General features: G+C 33.2%; 2 protein-coding genes across 3 annotated transcripts; both read right to left on the reverse strand.

Moving 5' to 3' along the window:
- Positions 1–702: 702 nt before the first annotated feature.
- LOC123896885 lies at positions 703–4,710 on the reverse strand. Its single transcript, XM_045947301.1, has 7 exons — positions 4,160–4,710; positions 3,702–4,061; positions 3,531–3,614; positions 3,145–3,243; positions 2,495–2,687; positions 1,893–2,314; positions 703–1,380 (listed from the first exon to the last, which is right to left on the reverse strand). The coding sequence occupies exons 2-7, from the start codon at positions 4,047–4,049 to the stop codon at positions 1,171–1,173; spliced, it is 1,356 nt and encodes a 451-aa protein (XP_045803257.1). The 5' UTR covers positions 4,050–4,061; positions 4,160–4,710; the 3' UTR covers positions 703–1,170.
- A 567-nt stretch (positions 4,711–5,277) lies between these two features.
- LOC123896886 (mediator of RNA polymerase II transcription subunit 22a-like) lies at positions 5,278–10,280 on the reverse strand. 2 transcript variants are annotated; one of them, XM_045947302.1, is made up of 3 exons: positions 9,910–10,280; positions 5,970–6,035; positions 5,278–5,809 (listed from the first exon to the last, which is right to left on the reverse strand). In XM_045947302.1, the coding sequence occupies exons 1-3, from the start codon at positions 10,054–10,056 to the stop codon at positions 5,570–5,572; spliced, it is 453 nt and encodes a 150-aa protein (XP_045803258.1). In that variant the 5' UTR covers positions 10,057–10,280; the 3' UTR covers positions 5,278–5,569. The 2 variants fall into 2 exon arrangements, 1 of the variants encoding a protein (XP_045803258.1); XR_006804668.1 differs by lacking the exon at positions 9,910–10,280 and adding an exon at positions 6,454–9,902 and having other exon boundaries at positions 5,638–5,772.
- Between the last annotated feature and the right edge of the window lie 13,457 nt (positions 10,281–23,737).

Raw genomic sequence — 23,737 nt, forward strand, 5'->3', positions numbered from 1 at the left:
TCCTACACAGAAGTGTTGTAGGATGTAAAAGTAGCTTTATTTGCACATATGTATCGCGTGGCTCCTGAATCTACCACCCATTTTTCTCACATCACTAACAACATTCATTTCACATATTAGTGCGACAATAATATCATCATCATCATCTTTCTTATCATCTCCTAAAGTCAAATTTGCTTTTGGTATTCGTTTTCCGATATCTGTAGTGATATGCTTTATGACCTGGCTTTCCACACACATAGCACTTTTTTTTTTTTTGATAAGCCACACACATAGCACTTTGTTTTAAAGTTGGAGTCGGGAACTCTAAAATGCTACTAACTCCAACTTTAAAGCAAACTGTGTGTGGAAAGCCAGGTCATAAACCTATCACTGTAGATATCGGAAAACGAATAACATGCCTCTTAAGCCAAAAGTAATTTGACTTTAGGAGATGATAAGAAAGATGATGATGATGATGATGATGATGATGATATTATTGTCGCAGTGATATCTGAAGTGAATGTTGTTAGTGATGTGAAAAAATGGGTGGTAGATTCAGAGCCACAAGACACATCTGTGCAAATAAAGCTGCCTTTACCTCCTACACTTCTGTGGGGATGATGAAGATCAAGTCTATCTTGTTGACTCTAGAACTGTTGCAGACTGTTGCCGTTAACGGCAAAGACAGTAATTCTGAAGCTCACCCGGAAAGATCTTGGCTTTAAGTGATGTGCTGCATGTGCCAACAAACAACAATATTTTCAACATTTACAAATATATAAATAATTGTATTTGATATATTTTGCCGCATTCATATCATTTTTCTATGCGTGCAATGTAGTAACTTTCTTTACATCTTTCAACAATATCCCCATTGAATACAACTTCTTGTAGTTAGAAAATTTTGTATTTGATGCAGTCGCCCATTGTAGAACGATTGATCAAGATTATGTGAGTTACCCGATCTTAAACAGCCGCTCCACCATACACGACTACATCAAATGCGATATTTCTCAAATTCCCGAATTCTAAATTACACCATGAACACCAATATAATATCTCTTCCAACTTCATATAACCCATTGACCAAACATCTTCACTATTGAACCACAAGAGCACACATAATAAAACTTCAAACACACACAAAGTAGCCAAACAACCAAACAAGTAGGTACTTTCTATGCCTACTCACATTCTGGAAATAGGGATATTGTATAATAAGATCCCAAAAGAAAATGAAATGCATATGGTAACCATAACATAGGCATATGCTCTCCAAGGATGCTTGCTTTCTCTCATTACATTGAACTCAGCAGCAAATGTAGAAACAGTACTCAGACATCCCAATAGACCAAATTGAAATCCTGTTATAACAGTATCACTATTTGTGGTATTCATCTGCACCAAAAAAAACCGGTTTATAACAATACTCATCACAACCATGCACACTGTAAGCATCTTGTTATGAACAAGGAGTTTGCAGGTGTAACATACTAACAAAATAGTAAATCACTGATGTTACCTAAAAAATTAGTGTATTAATTGTAAAGTTAATCCTTAATATTAATACTAACACTTTCAAAACAATTCTTAAATTTAAAAAATAAAGATAAAAATCACATTAGTCCATTTTAGACTTTCAATTTCATTGACTATTTTGAAATAATAATAGTTTAAGAGATGTCCTGAGTAGACAACTCGGTTGGTGAGCTGAGGGACATCAAAGGAGAACTAATCAGAAGGTCCAGATTCCAGAGTTTAAACCCCAAACACTAACATAATCCATTAATTTATTAATATAGTAACATTTTCCGATTAAAAAGATGATAGTTTCAAAGACTAAATTGCACTAATAATGTTCTACAATTTTAAAGACTAATTGACAATTCACTTCTAAGAAAAAAACTTACTGATTTCTTGAGGGTGGCAAGTGCAGCCATGATGCAAGAAGCAGAAACATTGGCAAATAGAGTTCCAAATGGAAACCATTTCAAAAACCCTCCTCCAATTCCAATCTCATTAAGACTAGCTAAGAACCACCTAAGCCAAACACCAAGAGGTCCAATCATGCAGGCTAACCACAACTGAGCTTCACCACCACCATTTTTGAATTCATTTATTTCCAATACAATACTCACAACCCATAACAAAACTAATATGACTAACAACACTATGGTAACTACTAATCGACGAAGGAAGCTGTCAACTTTCCAGTTAATTTTAGAGATAGAAGTGTCATTTTCATGTCTCTTCTTTAGTCTTTTCAGTAACCATTTGAATCCCTTCGCAGTTTCCACGCCAAATATGATTGAAAATGCTACAAGAAACATGCCTACAAAATAGTAACGGTATAATTTTTTTGTATACGCGTCTATTCTCATTTGATGACAAAGATAATTACATGGATATTGTAGAAAGTAATATAATAGTGACATTAAAATGACATATAATTAAATGTATGTGTAAAACTATTTCTTTTTTGCTGGTGGAGTCTTTAAATCGCACTTATTACCTATTAGAAAGCCGAGTAAAGACAAGATCCAGTGTCCAGCGACACAAAGCTCAAGCATTTTCTGGTTCCAGCCACTGAAAGTTGTTAGGCTCCCTAGGTAGCCGGTTGTAAGAGCGATGGCTAGATGTTCAGATACACGGGATATATCTTCTTTAAATACAACTCCAAACCATCCCATAAAAAAGGAACCAATCTGAAAAATGTGTAAAAATTTCAATGAGAACACTATCAAAATTAGCTTCTTAATCAATGAAAAAAAAAAGCTTCAACGTTAAAGCTTCTGTTTTGATTCTAGGAAAGCAAAATTAAAGTTTAGATTAGTTAGTTCTTTAAGCTAAAAACCTGGTGTTTGTCAAAAAAAGAGAAGCTAAAAACCTGGTGCAAATGGTTCCATTTTAAATCTTATGAGTCAATTAGGATCAAGAATTTAAACTATAGAGTATTTCTAGTGCTTATGATTCAAGAATATTATGTCCAAGCATGTTAATGAAAACTTGAATTTCTTTTCAATCAACCAAATGATTCTTTGGCCAAGATTTAGTCATCATGAAAACGATTATAACTACCATGATTATTTTTCTCCATTTATTATCCTTTAGCATTCAAAGAATCACGTCTAATAAGGAGTTCATGCAGAAGGAGGGACAAACCATATTAGAAGGTAGATCAAGGTAAACAACAGTATGATCACTGGTCAGACCAACACCGCCCGGTCCAAATAATCTTTGCAATAAGTACCTCGTTAAAACCTGCATATTTATAATGGCAATTGGTGCGTTAGTATCATGATCTTTTCAAAATCTTCCTCTCGTAATTTAATTGCGTTCCGTGGATTATTAATTAGTTGCAACTTGCAACACCTAATTATATTCATTAACTATCCACTGAACATATTTAAAATGTGTTAACAATCTAATTTGTTGTAGAAATTCGTGTGTCAAAATTACACAACCAATTTAACAAACATAGTTTCTAGCATTTATCATACTTTTTAAAATGAAGAAATGAGTATTAAAAATAGAAAAGACTCAATTACCCCAAGAATGCCAAAAACTGCCAAATGAGTTAGACATGAAACATAATTCAGTAGCTTTGGTAACTTCTTGTCAGACTCCTGAACCTAAAAACAAAATATAAGCATTATTCAACTATGAGGAAATTAATTAACAAAAACCAAAAAAATAAGAAAATTGCTAAATGAACCTACTTGTTTTATGTCTTTAGAATGAACTTTGTTATTAGTTGCAACAAGGGTGGGAAATTGTTCTTGTGAATTTACAATAAAGTTATTATCAGGTTGCTGCAATTCATATTCCTCTTGAGGCTTATACAGAGATCCATTTTCTGGTTTGATATGATCTATAGACAACCTAAAGCCACCGCTCTCGGTAGTACTTTTCCTTCCTCCTTGAAGAACTCTAGCTCCAATATCTCCTGCAACAGAAACAAATTCATGATTCTCAGATTCTTCATCTACCACCTTTTGACTCACGGAAAGCCTACTAGCGGCTGAACCAAAACTGCTCATTCGCTCCATCGGCTCCACAAAAGCCATAGAACTTTTTTCCTTGTTAAATAAAAAAAGAGCAAAGATCAACACATTATTATACTGTCACTATGTTTTCTTCTAGGAAGGATGAATGTAACATTCAAAATACATCTTACCTTAAGATTAGATGATTAAATAAGTGATCATTGTGAACTTCCAGAAGAAGAAAAAAGGGAGAATTTATTGCATCAGTTTTACCTAACTTGAACTGCAAGTTAATGTGACAGAGATGAAAAAGAAATTATCAAGCCTACAAAATGCCAGCATTGTGCTTTAATTTGAATTAACTAAATATTTATGGTTACTTTTATTGGATTCATGTGCACAGTTGAATAATTACAAAACTAGTCAGCAAATATAACGGTAGGTACTAATTAAATGAGTAGTTTAAAATTTAAAACTCATAAACAGAATTCATTAAAAACGAGTAACTTAAGTTTTGTACTGCCAAATAAAAGTTAAGTGGTTGTAATTGACAACTACTATTAAACCCAAATAAGCAGTGCCAGCACTGAAAAGAAAAGCATGATTCACAAGTGGCTTTTTATCTTGCTTTTTCTGGTATATTAGGAAATGCTATCATCTACCATTCTACCCTAGGACTCTTTAAAGTTAAACCACAATAATAATAATAATAATAATAACAATAATAATAATAATAATAATAATAATAATAATAATAATAATAATAATCTTAACCAAAATAATAATAATAATAATAATAATAATAATATGCAACAATGAAAGGTCGACCAGAATATGACGAGTAGGTATTAGTGGCTGATCTTGCCCAAAATATTTGGGGAAACAGTAGGTGAATTAGACTGCAAATATGGGGAACAAAGCGATCCAATTCATTTTTGTTGTTACCCATTTTGATGTTAAGGTGGTGAGACAAAAAAACTCACCATCAAATAGTGGAGGAACCGGCAAAGAAATGGAACAGAAAAAGAAACTGACTGACCTACATGACTTTTTTCCCTTATTTCTTCCTTCTTTAGTATACTGTTAAAAAATAGATGAACACTTAATTCCCTAGAGTTTTGTCGGACATATATCCAACTTCTAATCATTTAATAACATATTAAGTTTACCAGGAGGGTTCCATATCCAACAAAACTCTAATGACTATTTATTTGAGCAGTGTTGTGGCATCTTCCAGCGATAAGGAAATTCTTCCCTTGCGAGTAGCCATACGAGTACTACAACAATTCCAGCAGCAAATTTGACCCAATTTAAAATATTACTCTTTCATTTATCAACTAAATATAGCAACAAATCATGTATCTAAACTTAAGGGAAAATACTCTACTTTCAAATACCACAAGAACCAATTGATTATGTATTCTAAACAAAGAATTATATTCAATTGTTCACAACTCTGTCTATGCAGGTTTCAGGTTTCAAAACCCATTTCTCTCCAACTATGCTTAAGGGAAAAATATGGAATCGTATATCTAAATAGAAACTCCAAAACACTAGTTTTCTAAACTATGCTCAGTTGTTCAAAATACGATTTGTGTAAACTACGGTTGTATCTCTTGAATAGTCTTTTGTGCAGAAGAAGAATAATTGGATTCAAGTTCTTTCAGGCTAGCAGCAGCTTTCTCTCCAATCATAGATAATGTGTGGTCTGTTTTTTCTGCCAGTTGGTTAAACGCAATCCTTCTTTGTTCTACATGGTCATTAAGGGACGCAAATCCTGAAAATATTGCAGTCTGCTTCAGATCTGAAACCAATTTAAGTAGAGAATCAGCAGCTTGGACCTGTCATTCATCAATGTCAAGAAATGAGTCTCGATAACCCATAGGGTCTGTTTCGTTATACATTCTACGTGGTTTAAATTGTAATGAGAACTTCAAAGCATAAAACCCATAAAATACACTCTGTCTTTTGCAATACATTCTACTGCTCTTAGCCTCTTACCATCCTAGCAGCACGCGTCTCCATCATAAAAGCTTCCTGTGAATTTCTAACAGGTGGATCATTTACCTGCAAGAGTGCATTGTATGGAATTAACAAGTAACAATTGAATATTACGCACAGATATTGTAAAGTGTTGGGAAATCCAAACAATTACTAGTGTTTGACAAGACGAACTAGTCAACTATAAGAGACTACTACATACACCACTTTCTTGGAGTTACAAAAAACAAAGGGCAAGTTGATATTAGAAAAAAGTTAAAGACATACAAATTTATATACGTTTAATCCCTGAACACAAGATAAGAAACATGATAACAAACAACTCTAACTCTTCTCCACTGATACATTCGCGGCTATTTATGGTTCATAAACTTGAGAATGTTGATGAAACAAACACTATTTTATTTTTCTATGACAAAGACAACTCAAATAATAAATCCTAATATTGGCATTCTCAAAAGACCATGTTTATCATTATCCTTACATTTCATTCCAACCTTCGGTTATATCTGTGTAAGTCAGTGGCAAACACCTGAAAATATTAATTCACAACATAATACATATCCTCGGACCTCAATGCAGATGACATCTCCCGAGTTATTTTAAGATAGATTACTACATAGGTGATTCCTACATCATGATGTCATTTACTGTTCCTTTAGCTGCATCTTGTCATTGTTCCAGCCTCTTAACATATGAGAACAGTGAACAAACACAATATGTGCTTTTTAAAGCATAATTGATTCTACAAGACAAATCAATCACTCATCCTTAGTGTCCCCTTATTTTACTCGGTATGTCTGTGTCACATACTCACTCCGATCTCAATTATAAACAAAAAATCACTTTTTAGATACATTGAACAACTTGCGTCAAAAAAAAAAAACTAATGTATTTATATAACAGATATATTAGTTATTTGTTAAGATTCATGATATCAGAGTAAAGGGAGAGAAAAGTTTGAGAAATTTGTAATGGAACTAATAGAATTGATACAAATGAATGCATCAAATCACAAATGAGTACAACTTCTATCTTATATACTAACTAGTTAATGGACCTATACTAACTAGCTAATGAGCCTAACTCTATATAGTTCAACAGCCTCCCGCAAGCTGGAAAGTGGTCACAACACTTCCAGCTTGGGATCACTAATACAAAGGTACATCAATATAAAGAAAATACAATGAAATTTGCCGGAATACATCGGCTAGAAAACAACTCAAATACAACTAGTAGTGCTTAACCACCATAAGGAAGAAACACAACCCATCAAAGCCAACTAAGGGCAGAAGCAAATCAACAAAGCCAATTAAGGCACAAAGCTTAACCATCAAGAGCACTCAATCACTCAAGATAGAAGCAAAAAAAGAGAACATCAAAAGGGTCCGATGTCTACAAAGTGAAGCATCAATACTCAAGTTGTGCTAAAGGTAATTAGCTCATCTAAGGACCAACAAATCAAGGAGAAAGATCAAGTAGAGAATATCAAAAGGGTCCGATGTCTACAAAGTGAAGCATCAATACTCAAGTTGTGCTAAATAAAGGTAATTAGCTCATCTAAGGACCAACAAATCAAGGAGAAAGATCAAGTAGAGAATATCAAAAGGGTCCGATGTCTACAAAGTGAAGCATCAATACTCAAGTTGTGCTAAATAAAGGTAATTAGCTCATCTAAGGACCAACAAATCAAGGAGAAAGATCAAGTAGCATGGTTGATGGCTAGAGAGTAAAGCATCAATACCAATGTTGTGCTCAAGATGAGATAGCACATCAAAAAAACCAACTAACCACTTGACAAAGCAAGCAAATACAATCTGCTCAAAAGATAGCATAAAAGCGACAAAGCCAATATGGCTAAGCACCTGCCTAAAACAGGGCAACAAAGAGTAGATTAAAGAGTTCAAAACCGGTCTTGAATCTTCACAATAAGAGAAAAACTAGCAGCAACCACAAAGGGTATTCAAATAAGACTAAACTCCAACACACTTGTAGGAGGCAAAACAGAAGCAGTGAGGTACCAAACAGGACAACAAACCACTTATATGGGACTGTGAAAGAGGAGATAAAGCTAAGATCCATAGCCAAATAAAAAAATGTCTCCAATCTTCAAATTTCAAACTATCAGCAAGCATAAGCCAAATGCATAAAACTGAGGACAAGCAACCAAGCTACTACTAGACTTGAACCTTAAGACTCCAAATTGGATAACCATAACAGGCCTAAATACTTGAACCAATTTAATAGCTTCCAAGCCATAATCCAAAGTACAGGTAGAAGTGTAGAACCAGCAACGAAATTCCAATCCAAACTTGACAAACTTTTCAAGTGCTCAAGTAGAACAATATTATTGTACCAAATCTCTATAAACCCTTCTCAACATATGGCATAAAATTCAGATGACAACTTTTGGAGAAGATGCATTTTAGCAACCAGATTAACAGTAAACTTGGTAACAATGAACTTCCAACTTGAATTTCCATATCACAACACCTAACTCTATATCATTCAATCTGAACCAATCTTGGATAAAACTTCACAGAATTGACAATTTGCCGGAAATCATTGATCAATTAATAGTAACTGTTAGAGCACGTGAAAATCACAACAATTACTAATGTCAAGCTTCCAAAGCACACAATTGTCCATCCAAAATACCACTGATGTAGAAAATCACAAACAATAAATTGTAACTAATGCCAAAATCAATCTTCAATAAGCAGCTGGAAACTATACTTCAAAGAACATTCAAAGCCAATGAATCTTTGATCAAAAGTAAGCTAAAATTGATCAAAAAAACAGCCTCAGATGCATATTTGTCTCTAACTTCATAAGAGCTTAAAAGAAAATCAATGTCAAATAGTATCACAATGTAGACAAACCTCAAGGACTGAAGAGAGCAAAATTCAATTCTGCAATCAGTATCTTCAATGGTGACAATAACACCACTCACAATGAATCCGAAACTCAAGAATCGTCAAATCATATCCACCGCAATCTCACCAATAACTGCCGCCAATGCCGGTGAACTCAAAGAATCAAAGTAACATAATGCAATAACGAACTGCCGCAAGTTTTTAACGAAGAAATATAGAAAGAATCATCGAAATTGAGATTTTCATCATCGTCTCCTTGAATCATTATCGAAAATAACACAGCACCAGAAACAGAGTGCAGATGATATGCGATCGGAAGCGGAAATGGAAATAAACTGAAATTCAATCAAAATAAAGTCTCAAACCCTAGAATTTGGGGAAAATGATGAATTAAATAGAAGAGAAATCAAGAAGTCAGATCAAGAACATGAATTGGAATCACGAAAATCGCAAAACCGAATTGAAACGGGAAATGAGAAAAGAAATAAAATCGAAAATTGAAAATTGAATCAAGATTGAACAATATTCTGAAAGGAATTAAGAACCATGGACAGAGAAGAAGATCGAAACTGGAAAATGAAAAATGAGAATGGAAGGAAAAAAATCCAAGAGTTGAATTTTCTCGGGAAAATTGCAGCTGAATTGTGTGCCTAAGGAGGAATCCATGGCTCTGATACCATGTTAAGATTCATGATATCAGAGTAAAGGGAGAGAAAAGTTTGAGAAATTTGTAATGGAACTAATAGAATTGATACAAATGAATGTATCAAATCACAAATGAGTACAACTTCTATCTTATATACTAACTACTACTAGTTAATGGACCTATACTAACTAGCTAATGAGCCTAACTCTATATAGTTCAACATTATTCAATGAATTTAAAAAGTGAAATGTTGTTTATAATTGATACAGGAGGAGTAAAATTCAAAGCACAGACTTATCATGTATACCTTCAAGAACAATGTATTTAGTATAATAATTACATAGTTGCATGCATTTAGTATAATAACAAGAAAATGTTAGCGATAAAATTCGAGAATTGAAGTACAACAATTACATACTCTGGCAACATTGACAATGTAGCTGAAATTGTCAACAATGTTAGCGATATCACCTTCGACTTTCTGCAACAACGTCTTCTGCTTCTGAGCTACAGATGCCGCTGCCGCTGCAGTTGGCCCGCCGCCGCCTGGTCCACCTTTGTTCATGATTCTCTCCTTACCCACCGTTGTCTTATGAGATTGGGTGAGGCCTTGTTTGTTACAGTTTCTTTCTCCCTTCTATATCTGCTTTCTCGCCTACCCCTACCCCTCTCACTCTCACTCTCCCTCTTCTGATTTTTGTACTCACTTTTTCATATTCTGATTTGGATTCACTTTCTATCTGCGATCTTGATCTCTCTAATTATTCTTTTTATAATTTTCATCTCCCTATTCTATAAATTTAGGTTTTTTTTTTTTTAATTTGGTCTCCGAGTCCACTAGACTCTGAGTCCACTAGACTCTGTACAATTTGGTTCGAGTGTCAGCTTTGTCATTAAGTGGTTTCCGTCCTCACCCGATCGTAATTGTGGGATTAAACCATGATCCTTCATATTAAGTTTAGTGCTGATCACTACGGAAACAACTAACTATTGGTAAAATTTAACATATGGTTTGTGGAGTTGAGTACACAAATTTCAATGTCATGTTCCTATATTTAGTTCCTTAAATAATGTCTCGGGGTACTGTTTAACATTTTCCTTAAGGGGTCATACTATTTAGTTCGATTTTTTTATCATTCCATGATCGTTATCTTCCTAATGTTTTTGATTCGTGTTTTTTTTCAACAAGATCGACCAACAGCTTGAAGGATTCAGAAGAAAGTTCGAAGAAAAAACACATTTCTCAACCAAGGTAACATTTTTCCTTTTATGGTTTGTGGTCAGGGACAGAGGCACATAGGTGAGAGTGTGGGCACATGCGTGCACTAATTTTTTTAGGAAATTTTTTTATATAGAACATTTGGCTTTGGGTGTGAGCTTCTATTTGTTGTACTGAGGATGATTTTGTTTTCTCTTGGAGCTCATGGTAGTAGTGGCCTTCTCTTTGTACATAAGTAGTGTGTGTAGTATGCTTTAAGTTGTTTGATTATTTTGTAGTGTATGATTTAAACACAGTTTTAATTGTAGCTTCTATTTTATGAAAGTGCTCACACTAGTGTTTTGGGTACTAGTTAAAGTAAAATAATATAGTAAACTACATTGAAACTTGAGTAGTCAATGTTTGCAAAATATAAAAAGTGTTGTTTTCGATACAAAATCTTTTTTTTTGTATCCTTAACTAGTTTTTCGGGGGCACTAGTTAGTATGACCATTATTTTATTTAGCAATAAGAAATGGAAATATTTTTCAAAAAAATGTCAAGTTTAGATCAATATCATCAACTCATAATCCGCAGACATTTAATGAATGTAGAAGCATAAAATTGTGTACATCTATGAAAAAAGATTTTTGGAAATGCTTTCTAACGATTCTTATTTTGTGTCATCTCATCTGAGTGAGATTATTAATTTTGAGATATTATTTACGAAAGGACCCTTGTCAACTAAAAGAGTTATAAAATTGCATGGGAGATCAATGTTTAAATGATTAGTTAGTTACTTGTATAGAGAGAAATGTTTTTATTAAGACTGAAAATGATATCATTCAATATTTTCAAAAGATATTAGTTGGTAGAGAACATTTGTAATGTATATTTATGCTCTAAAAGTTGAAATGTAATATATTTCCCATGTATATACACACACGCACATATATATTTAATGCTGCAAAGTTATCTATAACAATATATAAAAAGGATAAGTGAGTTTGGGATGGACTTTTCAATATACCTATTTTACCCTTGACTTAGTTTCACAACTTCCATTAACTAATCAATTTAAAAAAAATAATAATAATTCAAATCATAAAAATGTGAATAAGTGACAAATGGGTTGCCTATACATGAATGATTACCAACTTAATACTACATCTATACTATATAAAAAGATAATACAAATATTTTTGGTGTCGATTTTTCATAATACCAACAATATCCTTATTTTTTTAGCAATAAAAATCTTTTATTAACAAATTCATCATAACATAAAACATTTTTTTGTGGACATAAGTTAGACACAGGCAGGCGCAGAACGCGCCTGTCTGGCCCGCTAGTGTATATAGTGCCCCCACTATTCAAAATTTCTGGCTCTGTCACTATTTGTGGTCTACAATTTTGAGATTATATTATGTTTATCATGTTTATTTTTACTTCTTTTTTTTGTTATTTGAGATGATAAGTGTCACTAGATTCAACGTTCGAGATGAGATATTACATTTTATGGTTTAGTTTTATATTTCTGTCCATTGTTCTTGATTCATTTTTTATTTTTTTTTACTTTAATCTGCAAATAGCTTTAACGGAACTGAAACAACTTCACCAATGACAAAATTTTCTCAACCAGGGTAACATTTTTATTTATTTTTTCGATCTTCAAACACCGAACCTTATCATGATTTTGTGGTTTGTTTGTTTTCCATTGTTCTTGATTCATCTTTATTTTTACTTGAATCTGGAAACAACTCAAAGGGAGAAGAAACAACTCCAGCAATGACAAAACTTTCTCAACAAGGGTAACATTTTTATGTCATCAAACACACAACTTTTTCATGCTTTAGTGGTTTGTTTGTTTCCATTGTTCTTGATTCATTTATATTTTTATTTTAATCTCTAAACAGCTCCAAGGGAAAAGAACCAATCACACAACTTTCTCAACCAAAGTAGCTTTTTTTTTCAGTCTTAAAACACAATATATGCTTTACTACTTTAGTGGTTTGTTTGTTTGAATTGTTTTTGAGAAATTTTACAGTGCATAATACATGTTTCATGTTAATGGTTTGCCATAAACTCTCAAACAGCTCAATGGAAAGATCAGCAACTATGCTGAAAGACATCCAACAACACTAAGGAACTTTGGAAGATAGTTGTCAAAGTGAAGGACATATGACAGGTTGTAAAAGATGAAAAAGAGAGCTTTGAAATTGCGGTTGTTGACTCAAAGGTATTTGATGTCTTACCTTCTCTTTCAATTGTATCAATTTGTACTTTTAGTTTTCCCAGCATGATCAATAAATACACAAACAATTTAGTATAATACTGCAATAAGAACATACATTATATCTTTGATCTAAATGCATTGTATCTTTCAAAACACACAAAAATTACCTATGATCTAAAAAAATCGACTATAACAGTAACACATATTGTATCGTTTAGGGAGATGATATTGCAATCATTGTTCCAAATGACTTAAATGCAAAGTTTAATAAACTTATCATTGAGAAAAACATAATGTTACACAATTCAAAATTTTGAAGTTCTAAAAAATGACGACCAATTTAAGCAATCAGAACACCAATTCAAGTTGAGGTTGACTGGAGGAACTAAGGTTTTTGATGTCAATCAACATGACATTCCTTATCCAATGCCAAAGTTTAAAGACTTTTTTGAAATAGCTCACGGAAGGTGGCGTCAAGATTTTCTGTATGGTAATAAGAAGTTTACTATTCATGTTAAGTTCTTTCATTATGTATTATTACTATTTGACACTTTCATTTATAGATCGCAGACATCATTTACACTTTCATTATAATGGCCATCTGCTTTTTCATTGCCCTAATCAGAGCACTTATATTTGTCATCAAATATAAGTCCATAGTATATAATTATTGGATTTCATTGAATACCTTCTATTTTTTAATAAATTTTTAAATACCTATTTTAAAATTATTTTAAATATTAATATTTTTTTAAAACATCATTGTGCAAATAACATGAACAAAAAATATCATGGACAAGTAACATCATAGCTTGCTTCAATCAATAAAGTGATATCTTCAGTAAGTAAAATGAGATTCTTCTCACATGCCATTGATATGTTACATCATGAATTGGTTCAATAAACAAATATTCTTTACATGCTATTGACAAATGAATAAAGACAATTTTATCACATGCAACAAAAATACATATATCCTATTTTATTTTTAATGAATACTTATTTTGAAAATTACTACAAACTAATTTGTCTTTTTTTTACTTTTTTCATCTGAATAAAGTCAAATCTTTTCCAATAAAGAATCTATTGTCACATGCTTTACAATTAAACAAAAAAACTTCACTTTTTATTTTGTCTCTTTACTTTTATTTTTTTCACGTTAAATTATTGTATTATATACCAAAGCAAAATTATCAGTTGACTTTTGATGGTTCCTACAGGTTTTGCAAGTGCCTTATGTCAGGCTTAACTGATATTTGACACATAAAACACGTTCATAAAGATGAATCGTCCATATACAGAAGCACGTTCCTTTTATGCTTGGTTGGCAAATTGCAAAGGTTATATTGGATAAAGTAATATTAAAAAGCTAATTTGTGGGGTCTAATGGGACCAATTTGAGAGTTTTTGATGAGTTGTATGAATATTTAAGAAATGTAGTTGAGTTGTTTAAATAATTGGAAAGTCTAAAATAATATAAAAAATTTAATATGACCCGCTTAAAGAACCCAAGTGGGTGCAAATGGATGTGGGTGCTCTAATACACCTATATATAAACAACATCTATCTTCATCTCAAAACAAATTTTATCACATTTTCATTTGGAAAGTATGGTTGCATATTTTTCCCATAGAATAGAAGGAAATATTTAAGGCTATGTTACAACAGTTCATGTCCATAATTAGGGGTGCACAAGGACCTGAAAACCGATCCAATCCGCCCAAACCGAAACAAAAAAACCTGAAATAGGTCAGGTTTAATATGTAAAACGGGTGCAAAGGTCCAAAATTCGGTTTCCCGTGACATGCAGTGGTCAGGTTCGGTTTAATATTTTCCATCCACGGGTAACCGACCCATGTGTAGTTCATGTTAACAATATAGAAAGGTAATCAAAACCGGACCGGCCATCGAACCGACATACTTACTGGTTCTAAGTTCAATTGGTCGGACTGGGGTTTAACTGGGTCGGACCGTTTTTAATTTTATTTTTATTTTTATATTAAGAAATAATTCACTAGAGTTATTATAATATTTATATTTTTGTTGTAAAAAAAATATATAATATTCATATTTCACACTATAAAAATTAAATTCACTCAACAATTTGTCATATTTTTTAAAAATTAAAATGATAAAATATTTAATTTTATTTATGATTACATGTGAATTAAAATGATATAGTACTATATTCACCAAAAAAAAGTAAAGTCGTTGGGCCTAAAGCCCACTTATTAACATAAACCCTAAATTATTGTTGCTAAGGAATAAGTGTGGTGCTGTTGTGTAAAGGAAGCAACCGTCAGTCGGTGCTATTCACAAGCAAAAAGAATGCAGCAACAACAACCATCATATACCCATCCTCTTCATTCACACACATGCAATGAAGCTATCCTCATCTTTTTCTTTCTTGACTCAACAATTCATTTGATTTTTTTGTTATGAATTGCATTTCATGTTTACATCTTGATCTTTATTTCTTCTAAAAAGTTTTTGAGTCTCTGACTGAAGATGTTGAATCTGTAAAGGAAGACCATGGTGGTTTCTGAACCTGTAATCGAAGACCATGATTTCTGAACCTTAAACGACGTCGTTTGATCTTTTCTGATTTTTTTTTTTTTTAAATTTGCCCAGATCGGAAAAAACATTGGACCACCTGTTTTCCGGTTTATCCCGGTTCTGCGCCGGTTTCCAATTTTGAATCCGGTTCCTTTGCAGCACGATTCTGGGGTCAAATCGGTCCGAATGCAGGCCCGGTTCACGATTCAACCGGCCGGTCCGGTTTTGACAACCTTGCAATATAGAGTATATTGTACATATGAAGACTAGAAAGTATTAATTTTTTGTGATGATGTCATTGGTATGTGTATATCTAGAAACACTGACTCAAGCCACTAACAGCTTTATATTTATTACTTATTATCGAGAACATAAATCATGCTTTCTAGTCTAATTTCTATGTTACCAAAGTAACCAAACTCTGTAACAAAGAAAACTCTTTAACAAATCTTGTTCTCTCTCTACCAAAATAAATTTATACTCCCTCCGTCTCAAAAAGATTGTCTTTTAAGGTTGTTTCACACCTATTAAAAAAATATAATGATGTTGTTAAAAGAAATAATATTTTTATTAAATTACTCCTATTAGTTATATGTTTGTTTCTTTGGGAAAATGCATATAATAATTATTATTATGGGGTACAATTGGAAAGTATTACATTGAAAAGTGAGAATGACAATTATTTTGTGACAAAAAAAAATATCATTAGGATATCAATGGAATGATGTTTGTATTAGAAACAACTTTGTTTCTGGTACTGTACGCTTTAAATTTGGTACTTTTAATAGGTGTCATCTTTTTAAAATTATATTCTAAATGTAATATATTTATATTTTAATCATCATGAGTATTATAAGCTTCATGTTTACGTACCATAATCTACAACATATTCTAATTTTTTTATACATTTATGTATCGATCTAAAATTTCTATTCCGATTACTAACGATTAATTCCATTATTTTTTTCCGAACAAAATAACCAAAGATGCGCGGAACGCGCGCCCCGTCCGTACGCACGGGTATGTTACTAGTTAGTTATATGTTTGTTTCCTTGGGAATAATGCATATAATAATTATTATTATGGGGTGCAATTGGAAAGTATTACATTGAAAAGTGAAATAGACAATTATTTTGAGACAAAATTTTATTCCTAAAGTAACAATTATTTTGGGACGGACAGAGTATTATTATTATTGTTGTGTTTTGGTCTCTTTTACTCTTGTAAAAAATCTCGTCTTCCACCTCTGTTTATACTTGTTCCTCTTCTTTCAAAGTTCAAATTAAAACCCAGAAACATATTAGCTTATAGTTGCTTGTTTCTCTTCTCTCCTCTTTGTTTTCACTTCACATGTCTTAGATTACGCTCTAGATTTGTTCATTTCTATCTCTTTTCTACTAGATCTGTTATATTTCTTTGTTTTCAACAATTTATATTAAAGAGTGTTTATGAGTTTCTTATAATGTTTCTCGATTTTTTCTTTGCAAGATTTTTTTTTTTGTTTGTCTGAAACCGTTTGAGTCCATCCGATTAACCCGCGACCCGCACGACCCGAACCCGCCTAACCCGATTCTTAAAAACGGATCGATATGGTCTGTATATCTTCACCCGAAATTGGGTCGGTGGTGTTTTTGGACCCGAATCCGGCCACCCCTATCCACAATGAGGTAAAATGATGTCTTCATATAATTTTTTCCATAATTAATTTCCATAACTTTTTCCATAATTAATGAAATTGTCAAATACGTAGAATGTAGGAGAATTTGACCCTTTTTTTGTAGCACAATTTTTTCATGAGCTTGCAAGTATATGACATTTGATAGATGGAAATGACATTCAACACGATGTTGATTTCAATATGTCAGCAACACAACCAACACGATGTTGATTTCAATATTCAAGGCTATTTGTCAAATAATAGTGCTAGTTTCGTCATCTTCAGTGTATGTTAGGCTGACAGTATTGATGTCGAACCATTTATGGCTGAGGCGATGGGAGTTCATTGGTGCTTGCAACTCGCTTTGGAGCACAGTTTGAAACGGCTCTCTCTTGCTTCTGATGCGGCAGTTGTTGTCAATTGTATTAATTTTAACTGTTATGTTGCTGCCATAAAGTCCATTATTTTAGATTGCAAGCTATTAATGGCTATGTTCGAGTATGTCTGTATTAAGCATGTTAGGAGAACTATGAATGTTGTTGCTCATGATTTAGTTGGTTTGTCTAGGACTGTTGGCTCAAAGTTGTTGGTTTTTTATCCTATATTAATTTATTTTAAAGTTATAATATTATTTTATATTAATTATTATATTAATTCCTTTTGACCAAGCATATTGCTATACGTTATCTTATTCATTCATACTGTAACGTTTTTGTTAATCATAATCTAACAATTAATAGGTTTTATGGTTTACTTAATAAAAGGACCGTCGGCTTGATCAAGTTTATGGGATCATGTCTTTATATAGATAGACGTGGGTTTGAGAGAAAATATAGAAAAGAAAATTCAGTAAGAAAATGATAGAATATTATGAGTGAATTATAAAATAAGTTCCCATGAGCATCCAAAAGTAGTTCTATGAGATCTTGCTAGTTCACGTGCAGTGCTAGCAAGATGTGATTGTTGTATCCTGAAGGGTATTAGCTATGAGACCAACTACATCGGGTAATTTACCCATGGTGGCGAAATACTCTTAAATCCAGTGCATTTGCATGCCTCAGTCAATTCGATAAGTTCTTCCTATTCTATAATTTTATTTTGTTATACATCATAATAATTTGTTCTAATATTTCTTTGACAATTCTATGTCAGATATTTTTCGAACAATCTTAAGAGTATTCATTTTGAATTGGCATAGAATTATCATTATAAAGTATACTTGTGTTACTAATTCTATTCTTTGATTTGTTTATTCTGTTGCTAATGAAAAATAATTGGCGTGACATGTTGTAATGATTTTGATCACTAGTTAAAAGTGAAAATATGTGAGCGATGCACAAGGAGTTGATGAATTTGAGTTTACTGAAAATGACAAATTAAATTTCTGAATGAAGTACATCTCATCCAAAAAGTGGTTCTTGAGACCTTGCTAATTCACGTGTAGTGCTAGCAAGAAGTGATTGTTGTATCTTGGAGGGTATTAGCTATGAGACCAACTGCACCGGGTAACGTACCTGTGGTGGCGAAATACTCTTAAGCCCAGTGCATTGCACGCCTCAGTCATCAAATCGATAAGTTCTTCTTTTTCTATATTTTTATTTTATTATGTATCATATTTATTTGTTCCAATGTTTCTTTGATTTATTGTATTGAAATAATTTTATGTCTAATATTTTTCCAACAATCATATATAAGTTTTCTTTTGGTACTTCTTTACACTCTTGGCTAGATTTTTATTGTGTTTGTTTTGTCTATTGATAATGTTTAAGAGTTTCAATGATATTTTCCCTCAACTGTTAATTGATTTATTTGTGTAGAATCGATAATAGATTTATGGTTGAAATTTTATTGAGTAAAAATTAAATTGATGTTCACTTGAATTTGTGTAAAATGGTTTTTGATGTGGGTGCTTATCCCATATTCTAAAAATTTATTTTGTACTTATAATTGAGAAGCCTATGGATTAGTTTTTCTAGTGTATGTTCGAGTCAATATAAATTGATGTAAAAGTTTTGTATATCTTTATGGCACTTGGTGGTTTACTGTTTATATTGTTCGCTAATTGTTATTCAAGTGATGCAGTAATATTTGTTGCCACCGGAGATGTAAATCTGTATAGCAGCGTTGGAACTTGGAAGCAAATTGAGTAGAGATCTTATTGATAAATTGCATGACCTGAATATGTGATAGAAAATATGTCACTTAGAAATATTCTAAGTAGACTTGAATATGATTGTGACTCATAAAATATTTGAGAGATATCATAAACTATAAAATGGTATATTGTGGATTATCCATTATATTAGAATAATACAATGAAGATTAATAAAACTTTTGATAAGAAAAACAAATATTTGTGTGGATTAATTTTTCCAATGTGAGGGTTTGTCGCTTGGAATTCTTTCAAGTAGACTTGGATAAAACAATGTGTTTGGAAAATTAATTCTACCAAATGTGGGGGTGTTGTAACTTGAAAATTTTCAAGTAGACATATACAATAAATTTAAACATAGATAGAATTTCTCCTTTTTGTGAGAATGTTGTTGCTTAGAATTTGTCTAAGTAAACCTATGATAATATATCATAGATGTGTGTTTGGAAATAAATGAGATACTGACTAAGAGACATCTTAGTCAATGTATTCCTTTTGGTTATGTGAAACAACATGTTGTATTATTATGTAAAGGATCCTGTGATAATCCCACTGAGCAAGAAACTAGTAGATTATATATACATCGAGGGGGATGGATTTATGTCCACTACAAAAATTGAAAGTGATGGTAACCATAGATTGTTAAAATTTGCAAGGCTATGTTCATATGGGTAAGAACAAGTCACTTGTCAATTTGAGAAGACACTATCCAATTTCTATTTGAGTTCATCCATATGGTGTACTATGGTCTAGGATAGTGTATACTACAGCGATGGAGGTTGAGTTTGTTGGTGTTTTGATTGGCTACATTTTGCAAAAGCCAACCAGCCAGATGCTGGACTGAGATGCTGTAGCATTATAGTACAGCATACTGAAGCTCTGTTTTCGTGCAGAATTTTTATTTCAAATCTGAGTCAAGATTTGCTTCAATTATATATTCCCCAGAGTAGGTGACGTTGCACTGAACTGGGTTAACAACTATCTGTCTTATTTATTATTCTGCAATTTATTTATTTATTTCCTGTGTTCTGCGACTGTCTTGCTGCAACGTATGCTATAGCATCTTGTGCAGCATTGTGTTCACTGCGTGCCAGATTTCAATTGGCATCAGAGCAGGCACCCTTTCTGGTTATAGGGTGAGCTCCAGGGAGAATGTCTGGCAACATGGACAAAGAAGGAGGGCTTGTAAGCAGACCACCTCTTCTCGTTGGTGTCTCCAACTATGATTATTGGAAATCACGCATGATTGCTTTCCTAAAATCTATGGATAGCAAAACTTGGAAAGCTGTCCTGAAAGGATGGGACCCCCCTGTGGTCATGGACAAAGATGGAAAGCCAACACTTGAACTAAAAGCTGAGGAGGACTGGTCTAAAGAAGAAGATGAGCTTGCTTTGGGAAACTCAAAAGCATTATATGCATTATACAATGGGGTAGACAAACACATCTTCAAGCTGATCAAAAAATGTGTCTCAGCAAAGGAAGCTTGGAAGATTCTTGAAACTGTTCATGAAGGTACTCCTCAGGTAAAGATGTCTAAATTACAGATCCTTACTACTCAGTTTGAAAATTTACGTATGAAGGATGAGGAAACAATCCAAGATTTTCATATGACTATTCTAGATTATGATAATCAATTTGATTCTTTGGGGGAGAAAATTCCCGAAGAAAAGTTAGTAAGAAAAATGCTCAGATCTCTTCCAAAGAAATTTGATATGAAAGTCACAGCTATGGAAGAAGCCAAAAACATATCTCAGATGAAGCTGGATGAACTGGTTGGATCACTCCAAACTTATGAAAGTGCTGCAAATGGAAGAAGTGAAAAGAAAAATAAGAGCATTGCTTTTTCATCCAAAAATGGTGAAGAAGATCTGGAGGAGGATGAAGAATCTAATGAAAGTATCTATGAAGCTATGGAGTTGCTGGGAAAACAGTTCAACAAAGTTCTAAAACAAATGGACAAAAGACCCAGACCAAATTCTAAGAATGATGCTCCAGGCACTATGCGCAGCATTGTGAATCAAGGAAAACCTAAGAGTTATGAAAAATCAAGCTTAAACAAGAATATTCAATGTCATGAATGCGAGGGATATGGTCACATCAGACCTGAATGTCCAACATATCAGAAAAGAACGAAGAAAGGACTAACTGTCAGTTGGTCTGATGATGATGACTCAGAAGATGATACAGCATCTGTGACTGCCAAACATATCTCAGTCTTAACAGGTACTATTACATCTGATACAGAATCTTGTGATGAAGAGGTAACCTACGAAGAACTTGCTGATTCTTACAGAGAACTCTGCCTCAAGAGTGGAGAAATATGCAGAGTCATTGAGAAACAAAAGGTAACCATCAATCAATTGAAGGCAGAAAAATTTGAAAATATTTCAAAGATGGATGAGCTCCAGAAGAAGGTAAATTATCTATCCTCTGATCTTGATGAAGCTAAGGAAGTCATTGAAAAATTAAATGCTGACATTTGGCGTTTGAGAAAATTCTCTGACATGCTGTATAAAGATGATGATCATCTTGATAAACTTCATAAAGCTGATGGTCAACTAGAAGAAATCTTAGAGAAAAATGTTCTAAAGCCTAAAAATATTGGGCTTAGTTATGAGAATGTCAACAAACACAAAGGTTACAGCTCAGATCTCATGTACATGCATCCAAAAGAAACTCATAAGCGAAAGATGCCTCAACAGATGCTACAGCATCATAACCAGCATCCCTTGTCAAAGAACAAAAGAAAACATCACTCTTGGATATGTCACTACTGTGGTAGAAAAGGGCATATAAGACCTTTTTGTTACAAATTGTTTGGATACCCTAACAGGCATCATCAGCCTAAACTAGTTTCCACAATTGTCTCCACTCAACAAGAATGGAAACCTAAAGGTAAGAATATGAAGACCAGTGATGGTACTCAACTTGAGAAGAAGATTACTGCTCTGGTTGCTCACACATCACTTAGAGCTTCATCAAGGGAAGACTGGTATTTCGATAGTGGTTGTTCAAGACACATGACCGGAATTGGAAAATTTCTTGTTGATTTAAAGTCTTACTCAACTAGTTTTGTAACTTGTGGTAATGGTACTAAAGGAGAAATTGTTGGTATAGGGGAGCTCAACAGTAATAGCTTGCCTAAACTAAGCAATGTGTTGTTAGTAAAAGGATTGACTGCAAATTTAATAAGCATCAGTCAATTATGCGACCAAGGGATGAAGGTAAACTTCACCAAGTCTGAATGTTTGGTTACAAATGATGAGGGTGAAATTTTGATGAGGGGCGTCAGATCAAAAGACAACTGCTACTTATGGGTTCCCCAAGAAGAGGCAAATGTGTCGACATGCTTAATCACGAAAGAAGATGAAATAAAATTGTGGCACCAAAAACTTGGTCATCTCAACCTAAGAAGCATGAAGAAAGCTATACCTGAAGAAGCCATCAAGGGCTTGCCAAATCTCAAGATCGAAGAAGGAAGCATTTGTGGTGAATGTCAAATTGGAAAACAAACCAAGAAGCCACATCCAAAGCTGCAGCATCTTACCACTACCAGAGTTCTTGAGCTTCTACACATGGATTTGATGGAACCTATGCAAACTGAAAGCTTAGGAGGAAAAAGATATGCCTATGTTGTTGTAAATGATTTCTCTAAATATACCTGGATAAATTTTATTGGAAAGAAATCAGAGACCTTTGACGTATTCAAAGATCTATGTATTCTACTTCAAAGAGAGAAAAACAATGTTGTGTTAAGGATCAGAAGTGATCATGGAAAGGAGTTTGAAAACTCCAAGTTCTCTGACTTCTGTGCCTCTGAAGGCATCATACATGAATTCTCATCTCCCATTACACCACAACAAAATGGTGTAGTAGAAAGGAAAAATAGAACTATACAAGAGTCAGCAAGGGTAATGTTACATGCAAAGAAGCTTTCACATGGTTTTTGGGCAGAAGCTATGAATACTGCCTGCTATATTCATAATCGTGTCACCCTGAGATCTGGAACAACAACTACTCTGTACGAATTATGGAAGGAGAGGAAACCTACTGTTAAGCACTTCCATGTGTTTGGTAGTAAATGCTACATCCTGTCTGATAGAGAACCAAGAACCAAAATGGACCCTAAAAGTGATGAGGGCATATTCTTGGGATACTCAACCAATAGTAGAGCCTACAGAGTATATAATAATAGAACCAAAACCATGATGGAGTCTATAAATGTGGTAATAGATGACACCTCAAGTGAAACTGCTGAAGATGATGCAGAAGATGCTACAGCATCTATAACAGGTGGTGTAGATTGTGAAACTACTAATGAATCAAAGAATGATACAGAGGTTACTGCATCTGAACAAATCTCTGCTACTCCAAAGAAAGGACCTTCTACTCGTACTCAAAAGAATCATCCTACAGACCTGATTATTGGTAATCCCAATCAAGGAA

Source organism: Trifolium pratense, linkage group LG7 (assembly GCF_020283565.1).
Source record: "Trifolium pratense cultivar HEN17-A07 linkage group LG7, ARS_RC_1.1, whole genome shotgun sequence".
In the NCBI taxonomy this organism is placed as follows: Eukaryota; Viridiplantae; Streptophyta; class Magnoliopsida; order Fabales; family Fabaceae; genus Trifolium; species Trifolium pratense.

What these genes read in the sequence shown, in the direction of transcription:
- LOC123896885 (XM_045947301.1), bottom strand. Translation starts at nt 4,049, where the DNA reads ATGGCTTTTGTGGAGCCGATGGAGCGAATGAGCAGTTTTGGTTCAGCC. An exon ending in TTGATCTACCTTCTAATATG is followed by an intron (nt 2,688 to 3,144) that starts GTTTGTCCCTCC and finishes CACATTTTTCAG; the next exon opens with ATTGGTTCCTTTTTTATGGG. An exon ending in TTGCCACCCTCAAGAAATCA is followed by an intron (nt 1,381 to 1,892) that starts GTAAGTTTTTTT and finishes TTTTTGGTGCAG; the next exon opens with ATGAATACCACAAATAGTGA.
- LOC123896886 (XM_045947302.1), bottom strand. Translation starts at nt 10,056, where the DNA reads ATGAACAAAGGTGGACCAGGCGGCGGCGGGCCAACTGCAGCGGCAGCG. An exon ending in ACATTGTCAATGTTGCCAGA is followed by an intron (nt 6,036 to 9,909) that starts GTATGTAATTGT and finishes GCACTCTTGCAG; the next exon opens with GTAAATGATCCACCTGTTAG. An exon ending in AGACGCGTGCTGCTAGGATG is followed by an intron (nt 5,810 to 5,969) that starts GTAAGAGGCTAA and finishes GATGAATGACAG; the next exon opens with GTCCAAGCTGCTGATTCTCT.